Source organism: Empidonax traillii, unplaced genomic scaffold (assembly GCF_003031625.1).
Source record: "Empidonax traillii isolate 1590-97213 ecotype Southwest subspecies unplaced genomic scaffold, ASM303162v1 scaffold190:size869923, whole genome shotgun sequence".
Lineage (NCBI taxonomy): Eukaryota > Metazoa > Chordata > Aves > Passeriformes > Tyrannidae > Empidonax > Empidonax traillii.
The window spans coordinates 737,974-750,536 of NW_020955383.1; the positions used below are offsets into that span (position 1 = coordinate 737,974).

The following is a 12,563-nucleotide window of genomic DNA, read 5'->3' on the forward strand; positions in this document are numbered from 1 at the left end:
CTTTGTCCAAATCTCTTGTTCTTCTCAGTCCCAGGACCCAATCCTCCTTGCTAGGCCCAGAATCCTTGCTTGAACAAGCCCTGCTCACCTTTTCTAGCCTTTCATCTATTTGTTCCACAGTTAAGCAACCAGCTGTACATCAGACCACAAGAGCTGTGAAAACCAGATCTATGTCCTTCATTAAACAGTTATGCTGAAATACCTCGGGATGTTACCTGTCAGTCATAGCTGCAGAAAAGCAAGTCCAAATATATCAACTGTGTCAAGTAGGATGCTGATGTCCATTTTAAAAACTGTCCAGAACAAACAGCTAAATCACTGTTAACTGTGGTATTATTACACTTCTGTGTTTAGCTATCACAGGTCTTTGTATGTTTATTTCCTGGATTTAGTTTATCCAATAAATTCTTTCTTTTCCTACAAATGGGTAAGTAGTGATAAGAGAGCTAAAGACCTTGGAATATTAGAGTTTATTTTCATTAACTCACTGAGCAGTGAGTTTAAAATTGTCTACGTATGCAGGTAATACAAGCCCTCAACCCTCTGTGAAGACATTAATTAAAGGCTTTTGTGTTTGTTTTGGCCTTTTTGGTTTTGTTCAGCTTCTGCTTTTGGGGCAGGATGTAATGAAGGACATAAGATGCAATTGCAAGGCACTAATGTGAGGAGGAAACAACTAGCATGACAGTGCAATGGTCACCACCAAGCTATCCTCAGACTAGGCCCTAGTCCTGGGCAGGTACTGGTTAGTGGCCTTTCCAAGTAAACTAACACCTGCAGAAGCAGGTGAAAGGACTGGGCAGTCTGGCTGCCTTTCTCCATCACAGAGAGAACAGCCCTCCCAGGCCCTGCTGCTCTGTTTCCCATCTTATCTGAAGTCCACACTCCCTCCCTGCATATGTAGCCTTTGATCAAACTGGCTTTGGAAAGAAACCAAAAAATGCTGTCTCAAAAAATGAAATAAATTAATAGGAAGGATCTTCTCTGCTGGTGCTGTCCCTTCTCTGCTCCACACATCACAGAGCTGTCCATGCAAGCATCCGTCTCTAGTCAGGCTCATTTCAAAGATCCTGTGAGAAGAGAAAATTCTTCTTTGCTGCCATCCCTAAATCAGTCTGGTTTAAAAAAGAACTTATTTCCTCAGAATAAAAATCACCATAGAAAGCTGCTCTTTCCATCTGCAGTGCTATGGGGTTTATTTTAAGGAAAGTTGCTGTTGTTTTCCGCTCCCTAAAGCATGGTTATAGAGAAAACAGAATGAGACTGTAACCAGAGGTGCACAGCTAAGGGATGATGGTGAAATCCCCGTCCTGGGAGGTTTTCAGGTGATCAAACAAAACTTTGGGTAACCTGATGTACCTCTGAAGCTCTCCCTGCTCCGAGTAGAGGATTGCAGGATGACTGTAGGTGACCTCTAGAGGTCCTCTGCAGCCTACATTATGAGTCGACAATGTGCAGGCTGATACATAGTGGCCAAGCCCAGAGAACAGCTTTGGAGGGAGGCACGGAGTGCCACAGCAGATTTCAAGAGCTTTCAGGAAAAAAGGCTCTGAACCACTTGTACCTTCCATGAAGCCAGGCCTGTTTGCATTACAAATGGCTTCTTCCCATTTTTAACCAGGGTTTTGTCAATAGTTCATAACTGCATGAATTCTAATGAATTTTAACCCAAAGAAGGATGCAGTTTAATACTGATTACTGGTGAGTGACAACATAAAGTCATCTAAGTATTTTACCCTCAATGCTGCCTTCATTTGTCTGAATCCTTGAAATGGGGACCACATACCAAAACGTCAGGCAGTCAGATGGGTGTGTAAGGAGGTGGTCTGGAATAATTTTTAGTGACCTAAAAAAAATCTCGAATCCTCAGCATGAGGATTACTGACTAATGGCTAATGATTAACTTAGGGATTCAGCTGAGCCTTAGTGATAAATGAAACGTCTCTCTTGAATAGCACATACCTTATCCTTTTTTTTTTTTTTTAATGATGAGGACCTAAATATGTCTACATTAATTTAAGAGAAATTAGGATTGGCATACAATTAACATGGCTTCAGCATTCAGCCAGGAAAAGCGTTAAACTTTTCAATTACGGGGCTCGGGGCAGTGGTCAGCTTCCGTCATCCCAAACTGCACTGCTTCGTGCATAATCCGCAGGCGATGCAGATTGCTGAGAGCGCTCCATCACCCCAGCTCGGCACGGAGCTGCTGCTAATGCAGCTCTTATTGAACCAGATCTGGATCACTTCATCCCTCACGGATGCCTGTGCAGCTGTTTGACGTCGGAATGCAGTTTGGGGCTCCCGAGGCGCTGCTGTCATCGACAGCACCCCTAAAGCAAACACCCCCCACCCATGTGCTCGTAATCTCGAGCTCTTGTTAATGATTACTCTTTTTAGTATAGATGATAATGGGCAAAACTGTGTGTTTGACTGTACCTGCGCTGCCGGTTTCCTGGCGCAGGGCAGCGTCGGTGACAGACTACATTTCCCAGGAGCCTGTTGAGCAGGATTCTCTTGTGTCACTGCAGAAGGACCTTCCAGCTCTGCAGGAGCCACTCGGGCTGCTGCAGTTCCTGGTGCTGGCGCTGGAGAAACATGACCTTCAGCAACTTGTCTCCTAAACGACCCAGAACTGAGCTGTGCTAGGGTCTGCTCTCGCTCCAGACAGACCCTGGCAGGGTGGTTGGTGAGCCTCGGTTCATGTGAGATGCTAGATGTCACCTGCAGAAGAAGAGAAGAGCTTACCTCTTCCACAGAGATGGCCCCGGGCCAGCAAATTCGCTCTGTCAGCCTGCGCAGCGGCTGTGGCAGAACTAGGTACAACTCACCCTGATTTTCCGAGAGGGAAGGGGATCAATATTTACTTACGGGGGGCAGGGAAAACGTCAGTCCCCGGATGCCTCATTCCTCAGTGCTCTGCTCCAGCAAATCTGTGCATTGCACTGTGCTCACCGTGACTTTTCTGTAATCTAAGCCTTGCAAGTGCTATATGTCACTTGAGTGTGGCTGGAGGGAGGGTTTTTCAGGATTAAATCTTTGCCAAAGGACTGCAGTCATTAACACAGAGCAGTTGTGACTGGTTTAAGCGTTGCTGTTGATGGGTTTCCAGGAAAAGACCAAAGAGGCAGGGAGATCTGTTGCCTAAGTTACTAGCAAGGGCTGATTCCTTTAGGAATTTGCTTTGCATAGTTAATGAAAGTTAATCAAAGAAAAATCGACTCTTATATTACTGTTTACAGTGGAGAGGGCTTTAAAAATGGAGTTGGAAAACCGCTTGCTGAAATGTGGGATAGAAGCACACTGGCATCTGCATAGCACTGCTTTGTGATCAACTAGCTTATTTGGAATATTTTTCAGCATGCTCTATGTCATTTCTACAAGCTCTTACAGGCAAATCTGTTCACTTGCTCTAAATGATTTGTAACTTCTCAATCTTCGCTAATCTTTAAACACGAATACCAAACCTAATGCACAAATAGACTGTAAACCTGCTGAGGCTTTGAGCATTGACTGCATTCCCCCAGCACCTGAGTCCTGCTCTGGAAGGACCCTGGTGTATCGCTGAGGTATCAAACCAAAGACAACCCCTGCTCCTGGGCACTCGCCAACTGAGACAGCCTGGGAGGGTCCATCACCCAGGGAGGAACTCCGGGCCTGGAAGGGAAATGGGGGCAGCAAACATGTATCCACACTGTTTCAGGAGCAGCCCTGGGAAGCTGTAATCAAGTCGGACCTACTTCCCTGGCCACCAGTTATTTCAGTGAGAGAAATAACGGGCTAGACGTGATTTTACTGTCTGCATCAGAAAAGCAGCATGTCTTAGGGTGGTTTGTAGGACAGATTTGGAGATAGGTTTGTAGGTGAGCCTGCATGTGTGTCTGCATTACAATGGCCACTGTGGGGTTGTTCCTGACCTTAACGTGCTGCCCCTATGCTGGGCAGAATTGGAGAGGTGCCATGATCGATTGAGAGATTTGACTGATCTTTATTCAGGGGGAGTAACAGGAACAGGATTTTTAACCACGAGTCTCTTGGAAAGTACACGTGTTGCATAACAAATCTGCAAAATGAAATGCCAAAGAAAGACTTGGTGTTTGATGGGAATGTAATCTGGTTACTCGTGCCCAGAGCCGCTTTAACCAGGTCTGGATGTGAATCCTCTCCCCTCCATGAATCTCCTGCACCCGCTGGGTACCGCCCCCGATGCCTGCGGTGCCTGGCAGGGGGTTCTGGTGCTGATGTTCCCGGCGTGGGAGGTCTCCCCACAGCCACACCCACGTTGACGTGTGTTCCCTGCCCTTTCTCCTCAGTGACATTTCCTCTGGATCTCACGAAAACTCGGCTGCAGATCCAAGGTGAGGCTGCCGTCCGTCGGGATGGAGCTGCGGCCGGCCAGGCAGCCCCGTACCGCGGGATGCTGCGCACGGCAGCAGGAATCGTGCAGGAGGAGGGATTAGGGAAGCTCTGGCAAGGCGCCACGCCAGCCGTCTACCGCCATATAGGTGATTATCTGCTCGTGATGGGACAAGTGTGCGTCCTGCCTTCTGTGGCCAAAAGCCTTTTGGAGTGAGCTTGACACATTTTTTGTATTTTAGATGTATCTGTGATATACCTCCAGTCTAGCTCGCAATCCCACTTTGAAATATATATGGGATTTTAGATCAATATTGTCTCTTCCTTCTCTCTTCGTGGCCTTATTCCAGCCTCTGGGAAAACAAAATATAATTTCCCTGTCATCTTTGCTGGAAGGCCTTGTGCAGGAAGCAAAACAGGCACCCAGAGTCCTCAGAACAATAAATATCTCATATTTGAGGGAAGTGGGGATGGGCTGGGAAAAAAAGATAAGGTTGCGAGCACTAGGGAAGAATACAAGTGCTGGATGAAATGCATTAGGGGGTTGGCCACAGGTAACAGCTTTCTGTGCTTTATTTGGAAATATGGTGATAGCAACAAACCTCAGAAGCATTTGTGGGAGGTTTTGTGTTTGGCATCACCTGAGGGGGAAGCATTGCAGTCACATCTCCTTAGGATGAAGGCAAAGCCTGCTGCCTCCTGGCAGACCCATGGCTCAGCCAGAGAGATTCTCTGATGCTGAAACGTTCTATCTCTAGCACTGATTCAGGTAATGCCCTCACAAACGTGAAGGCACTGACCAGCCGACCCAGACGAGATCTGGAGTGTCTTAAACCAATCTCTTGATGTCTCTCTCACAGTGTGACCTCCAGAAATGGCAGACCCAAGAACTGTTTCCTGCTTTTGTTTCCCACAGTGTACTCTGGAGTTCGGATGGTTGCCTATGAACATCTCCGTGACTCTGTGCTTTGCAGGGCTGAGGATAAAACCTTTCCTCTCTGGTAATGTTCATATTTACACATATTTATTGCTTGTTTGGAGATTGCCCTCACTGAAGGAGTCCTGCAGACAAATCTTGGCTCCAAAATATATCTAGTTTTAGGATGAGATATTGAGAAAATATAATACAACATTCTTGCCGTGCCTGGTGCTTCAGGAAGGGGGAACTGTGGATACTGCTAAAATTTCTGGTTTTACTTAAATAAATAGAACCAGAAAATTAACACAACCCAATTAGTAGCAGTGAGAAATAAAGAAAAATCTTATATATCAGCAAGCAGTTCAGAATTTCACACTGGCATTCAGTTGTAGTATATGGAGCATCATCCCTTACTTGAGTACCTTCCCATCCTGCCTTTAAACCTAAAGCAAGGAGCATAATGCAGCCTTGATTTTTTTTCCCCTGGCAAGTTTTAAGCCTTTCTTAAAATCGGCAGGAATATCACTGATTAAAACCCTGCAGTCACTACAATTATTACCTTTACTTTGGTCATTAATATATGGAAAAACCATTTATACTTGTTCCACCTGGGTCATGCTGCTGAACTCCGCAGCTTGAGTACTGTGATTTGTGAAGAGGTTCAGTTTATTCTGGAGCACAAATTTCCCCTTGTTTGGCAGGAAAGCTGTGGTTGGAGGCATGTCTGCAGGTGCCATCGGACAGTTTTTTGCCAGCCCAACTGATCTGGTGAAGGTGCAGATGCAGATGGAGGGAAAGAGGAAGTTGGAAGGAAAGCCGTTACGGTTGGTTCCTCTCAGAGCTGCTGTTTTTTTTCCTGTTACCGCTCATTCTCTGGCTCAGAGTGTGGTTCTTTCTGTTTTCTGCCACACCCTCTCCCCAGCTGCTCTTTGCTCTTTCAGGGGGAGAGCTGTGCCTGGGAAGCACACGATGGCTCTGGGCAGTGAAGAGGGTGGGGGACTTAAGACTTATTCCATTAATACTTGCCTTCCTTATTCTGATTTACTGGTCCCAGAACCACAAACTCTCAGCCATCCTCCGTGTTGCAGCATGTCCAGGCCAGCATAATTTCATGGGGAGGGAAGGATGCCTTCTGAAGCCATGGCTGGAAGAAAGGATGAGGGAAATGGCTCATGGAGGATGCACAGGCACAGGGAAGGCTGGCAGTCAGCAGGCCTTGAGACCCTCCTGTAAATAGCAGGACATGCTGCTCTTTGCATCCCAAACTGCTGCCATCTTCTGGTGTTTTAAACATTTACTTCTGCAACTCTGTGTGGGATCAAAGGGTTGTCTGCTGTTAGAGACCAGATCATCGCTTAGCAAGGCTACCAGTATGCTTGGTAAAATATCGTGGCATGAAAGTCAAAGATGGATCAAAAAAATGGATCCAGAGGGCCAGATCCTTGCACGTGTAAATTGCATAAATCCTATGTGAGGATCTGGTGCAGCTAAGTGCTGGAATATGCAAAGATTTCTCTGTATCTGGGCTGTCTACCTACTAGTTGCACATTGATTTCAGGTTTCGGGGTGTGCACCATGCATTTCTGAAGATCCTGTCCGAAGGAGGAATACGGGGGCTTTGGGCTGGATGGGTGCCAAATGTTCAGAGGGCTGCTCTGGTGAACATGGGAGGTAAATGGAATAACTTGGTCTGCAGCTCTTAAGGCCACACAAAAGCTTTAAGAAAGAAGAGTTCAGCTGCTCCTTGGTCTTGGTGTCTTGATTACCTGCACTGGGGACCTGTCTGGAGCTCACTGCAGGTGACCTCTGCCTTGTGCTCCTGTGTTTCAGTCCTGTGGAAATCAAATTGCTTAAAAATAAAAGTTTGTGCCTGAGCTTAAGGAAAGGTGATCCGGGAGCTGAGGGGATCCCATGGCCAGCAAAGCAGGAACCTCACCAGCTACAGTCCAGCCCCCAGCACTCAAGTAAGGTTTTCAGGGCAGAGCCAGTGAAGGCAGCCAGGCTTCACCGAAATCCAGATCCTCAGGGAAGTGTGTGGTGATGAGGCAAGTCTGAGGCCAAGCCCAGAAGCTGAGCCAGCAGCAGGTCTGGTGAGGGTCACCCAGACACAGCTCAGCAATCACCTCTGAGGTAAATCAGAGCAGATGGGAGCAGAAAGGAGAATGTGCTCACCTGTCTAAAGACAGGACTTAGGTGCCACAATCATCATCAGAATCTGGGGAAGAGTGTCAGATGTGCCAGAGTGCCAGATGGGAGGAGCTGCACTGGAAATGAACATCCCATGCCACGAACAGCACAAGACACTATTTGCTTCTGACAGTGTTGTTTATTCTCATTATCCTCTCTACAGATCTGACCACTTATGACACAGTGAAACACTTCTTGCTTCTGAACACACCACTTGTGGACAATAGTGTGACTCACAGTGTTTCCAGGTGCTGTATTCCCTGATTACCCTTTTTCCACTCTGGAGCACTTCCAGTCTCACTGTCTTCATCTGCCTCTCTGTGTCAGCAGAAGCCCCTATTCTTTGATTTTAATACTGCTGATGAAATGCAACTTTAGAATTTTATTTTTTTTCCCTGAGAGAGCATCACTTTAAAAAAGAAACAAGAGAAAGGATGTGCAATCATTGCTACAACACTGCTCTCACTACAAGTGCCTTGCAGGTGAATTTAAATCCCTTTGCTCTCATCAGTGGGAGCATAGTCATATAACCCCTGCAGAACAACCTCTTTTACTCCCTTAAATTATGAAGAAATCTACTTTATAGAAACAATGTAATAAATTGTGTATTGTGGGTCCTTCATTCCTGCCTCAGAATGGTACACAGAGGTGAGGGCAGCTGGGAGGACATTTAAGCAAGAGCAGTACTAGCAAGCCTTCTCCCAAGCCAACTTTATTTTACGAGTCATTACTCATGATTTTATGACAACTGTTGTAATATATCTCTATTATAAGAACTGGAATCACAATGCTACAACTGTCATGATACATCTTGGTTTCTTCTCTAAGTATCTGTTGCTGTTGGCAGTGTCTGTTCTGGCCTGGTAGCGGCTGTTCTGGGAACTCCTGCCGACGTGGTCAAAACCCGGATAATGAACCAGCCGAGAGACAAGCAGGGAAGGTGTGGACACTTCGGAGACCAACTTTTCAGAAGCAAAATGAAAACCCCAAGTGTCACTGATTTCACCAGGAGCAAAGTGCTAAATTTCTGATTTGCTCTTCATTTTTCTGATGATGATTTTACTGATTCAGTAAAATGTCTGCAGGCTGTTGTTGTGATGCATAGCCAGTTACTCCGGTGGATTTCAGTTCTGATTAGATTCCAAGGAGCTTACAAAAGAGCTTTTGATTGTAAAGAAATATCAGCTACAAATTATTTTTATGAGGGGGATGGGATTTTTTTTTAAATCGCACATTTGTAATCCTAACACTGTTTGTTTTCCTTGCATATTCCCAGAGGTCTGCTCTATAAGTCGTCCATGGACTGCTTGATTCAAACTGTCCAGGGTGAAGGGTTTATGTCTCTATACAAAGGCTTTATACCAACCTGGATGCGAATGGTACATTCGCCTTTTAACTCTCTTTACAAGAACAACTACCACTAATATGTGAGGAGTTTTTTCTGCATCAGCACTTCCTCAACACTATTTGAGCCTTTTAATTTCTTTAATTGTAGTTAGCATAGCTTAATGTAGTGCCTTACACAGCAGCATGTAGGGTCACTTCTCTCATGTTGCATTTGGCATCTCTTTAATTTGGAAAACATTGTCCTGTTTAATTGCTAGTGAGTTTCTTTGCTTTTTTACAATTTCAGGCTCCCCCCTTTCTCCCTTCCCCAAACTCTCCACTGCTCCCTTCCTACTCACAGCCCTAGACAACCTTTGCATGCCTTATACTTTCATTCCTCCTTCTCTCCTGAGCCCACAATTACTTTCTTTTCCATCCTGGGTCTCATTTTCACCCCTCTTGTATTCAGGCTGGCAACCTTTTTCCTGCACACTGCTGGGCTGTTAAAGCTCCAGCTCTACAATTACGCCAGGCAGCAGTGACTGGAGCCTGGGAACTGGAACTCTGCTGTTAGTTGGAGCAAAGGACAATTCCCAAGAGCAAATTTACAGGGGACTACCTTTTTTAAGTCCATAAGAATTAAAACAAACAAACAAACAAACAAAAACCCAAAAAAACCACAAAAAAGCAAATCAAGAGCATCTCAACTAAATGGGCACAAGATATACATTTTGTGCAAGGTAAACTTTGTAATTTTCTGATTAAGGCTTTAGAACAGGTAAACCCTTTAAAAAATTTAAAAAGCATTCAGCCTGAAGTAGCCCGCAAGTATGAAACATTCCAGGTCAAACACTCACGGGTTGGCAAGCTGAAAAAAAAAGAGGTTTAGGTGTCTAGTGAAGGATTTGGTAGCCCTAACCATATGTAATATTACAATTTTTGTATGATAGACAAAATCACAGAATCATAGAATGGTTTGGGTTGGAAGGAACCTTAAAGATAACCTAGTTCCAACCCCCTGCCATGGGAAGGGATGCCTTCCACTAGATCAGACTGCTTAGAGCCCCATCCAACCTGACTTAGAGCACCTTCAGGGATGGGGAGCTCACAACCTCGCTGGGAACCAGTGCAACATGAGATTGAATTTAAGAATATAATTTTTAAGAGGAGAAAATTAATCTAATGGCTTTATTTATTTGATTACTTCTGTTCTAAGCCTCTAACTTCTGTGTTTGCTTTCACAGGCTCCTTGGTCACTGGTATTCTGGCTTACATATGAACAAATCAGAAGGATCTGCGGAGTTAGTTCTTTTTAAAATCTTCAATATTGACAAAACACAGAAGAATAAAAAAGCTGAATTCTCATTCCACGTGGCAGTAGGATCACGTGTATAAGTTGCTTCTCCAAATCCAGTCTTTGCTGGTTAGGAACAGGCATGACTTAAGGACACTATTTGATTGTCAGACTGCTACATGAAATTTATATTATCTAAAATCATCATAATAATATTACAGCTAGCAGCCAGCATCAGCTTACTGAAACAGTAAAAAGGGTAAAAGAAAAAGTCTACCAAGCAAATAGAATATAAGAATGTCTGCTTGTTTGACAGTAGAGATGGTTCCTATTGTTAAGGACAAGAGCAGGTTGAAAACATAGCACTGAACAACTGAACATCTTCTGTGGCTAAATTATAAATTATAAAATTATTTGGGCATTTTTGTTATTAATTGCATTTGCACACACATAAAGAACTACCTCTCGTTAGTGTGATGCCTCAGTAAACCAAGCCTGTAGTGCTAGGTATTGAAAAAGATAAAAGCAGTTTACCTGATTCCAAATTTGCTTTCCACAAAAAGTGGAAGGGTTTGTGTTCCTCTCACTTCCCAGAGACTGCCCGACCTCTCTACTCAACCATGAGTGGATCCATGATTGAAATGCAGTCCTGTTCTCAAGAAATCAAAAGCCTAGTTCACTCTGCCCCTCTTGAAGGACTCATGATACTTCCAGCTGAACTACTTGTCCCATGACAGTCCTGGTGCTGATGTGGCACACTGGGTTGTTAAGGTACCACTTTTCCATGGAAATATGCACTCTGCCCACTTTAGATCTTGTTGGAAATATAACATCCTCTTTAAAGCACAAAACGTTTGAACAGGAGTGATTTATTTATTTTTAAACCTAATGCCTTCCAGATTTCATAGGGAAGGAGATTAGTGCTGTTTGTCAGTAGATTCATCCTTGGCAACGAAGAGGCAAAAATGCAATATTAAAAGTCACTATTTGTAGATAGAACAAAGCTGGCTTTGATTTAGTGATATCTAATAATGAAATGACTGTACAAGACTTGGCTCTCTGAGTAAATACTCATGATTTCTTCTAGAAAATAGTGTAGCCAGTGACTTCAATATGCCAATTTCTCATTAAATAAAGTTTGGGCATCTTTTGGCTTGCACTTATACTCTGTTGTGCCCGTATGCATTTGGGGGGGGGGGGGGTTATTCCAGCTTGGAAAAAATTAATCTCACTATTATTAAGGAGTCACAGAATCACAGAATGGGCCAGGTGGGAAGGGATCACAGTGGGTTACCTGGTCCAATATCCCTGCTCAAGCAGGATTATCCAGAGCACATGGCACAGGATTGTGTCCAGATGGCTCTGGAATAGCTGCAGTGAGGGAGATTCCACATCTTCTCTGGGCAACCTGTTCCAGTGCTTGGTCACTGCACAGAAAAGTTCTTTCTCATACTCAGGTGGAACTTCCTGGACATCAGTCAGAAAGTTTTCTTCAGAAATACTGATATTTTTCTAGTTAACACCCTGAGAAACTAACCCAAGTTGTTTTTGTCTTGCGCACCATCACTAGCAATGACAAACCAGCAAAGCTGCTGCTTCAGTTACATCCTGCCTGCCATCCCATTACCCTGAGAACCCTGCTGATGGATATGTGGATTTACCTACCAATTGAGTTAGAATAGGTATTTTTATCATAGAATCATGGAATCAGAGAATGGTTTGGGTTGGAAGGGACCTCAAAGCTCATCTCATTTCAACCCCCTGCCATGGGCAGGGACACCTTCCACTAGAACAGGTTGCTCAAAGCCCCATCCAACCTGGCCTTGAACACTTCCAGGGAGATTGGGCAGCCACAGCTTCTCTGGGCAACCTGTTTTGGTGTCTCACCACCCTCACAGCAAAGAACATCTTCCTAATATCTAATCTAAACCTGCCCTCCTTTATTCTGAATCCATTCCCCCTTCTCCTGTCACTACATGCTCTCGTAAACAGTACCTCTCCATCTTTCTTGTAGGTTCCCTTCAGGTACTGATAGGCTGCAACTACGTCACTCTGAAGCCTTTTCTTTCTTTTCCAGTGTGAACAAGCCCAATTCTCTCAGCCTTCCCTCACAGGAGAGGTGCCCTGTCGCTCTGATCATCTTGGTGGCCCCCTTTGGACTCATTCCAACAGGTCCATGTCCTTCCTGTTCTGGGGACTCCAGAGCTGGAGGCAGCACTATAAGTGGGATCTCACCAGAGCATAGCAGTGGGGCAGGATCACCTCTCTTGATGTGCTGCCCACACTGCTTTGGATGCAGCCCTGGACACAACTGGCTTTCTGGGCTGTAAGTGCACATGGCTGGGTCATGTCCAGCTTTTCATCCTACAGCACCCTCAAGTCCTTCTTGACAGGGCTGCTCTTGATCTGTTCATCCCCAGCCTGGATTGGTGCCAGGTGCTGCCCTGACCCTAGGGCAGCCCCTTAATTTTGGTCTTGTTA

At 45.0% G+C, this 12,563-nt stretch overlaps 1 protein-coding gene across 5 annotated transcripts; it reads left to right on the forward strand.

Annotated features, from left to right (window-relative positions):
• The first annotated feature begins 2,594 nt into the window (after nt 1-2,594).
• SLC25A27 (solute carrier family 25 member 27) lies at nt 2,595-11,245 on the forward strand. 5 transcript variants are annotated; one of them, XR_003571537.1, is made up of 9 exons: nt 2,595-2,820; nt 4,314-4,505; nt 5,273-5,357; nt 5,977-6,099; nt 6,834-6,946; nt 7,626-7,710; nt 8,291-8,402; nt 8,739-8,841; nt 10,033-11,245. XR_003571537.1 is itself a non-coding variant. In XM_027886581.1 (9 exons), the coding sequence occupies exons 1-9, from the start codon at nt 2,718-2,720 to the stop codon at nt 10,102-10,104; spliced, it is 969 nt and encodes a 322-aa protein (XP_027742382.1). In that variant the 5' UTR covers nt 2,595-2,717; the 3' UTR covers nt 10,105-11,245. The 5 variants fall into 5 exon arrangements, 4 of the variants coding, with proteins under 4 accessions (XP_027742382.1, XP_027742383.1, XP_027742384.1 ...); XM_027886581.1 differs by having other exon boundaries at nt 8,310-8,402; XM_027886582.1 differs by lacking the exon at nt 8,291-8,402.
• The last annotated feature ends 1,318 nt before the right edge of the window (nt 11,246-12,563 follow it).

What these genes read in the sequence shown, in the direction of transcription:
- SLC25A27 (XM_027886581.1), top strand. Translation starts at nt 2,718, where the DNA reads ATGTCACCTGCAGAAGAAGAGAAGAGCTTACCTCTTCCACAGAGATGG. An exon ending in CCGAGAGACAAGCAGGGAAG is followed by an intron (nt 8,403 to 8,738) that starts GTGTGGACACTT and finishes GCATATTCCCAG; the next exon opens with AGGTCTGCTCTATAAGTCGT. An exon ending in TACCAACCTGGATGCGAATG is followed by an intron (nt 8,842 to 10,032) that starts GTACATTCGCCT and finishes TTGCTTTCACAG; the next exon opens with GCTCCTTGGTCACTGGTATT.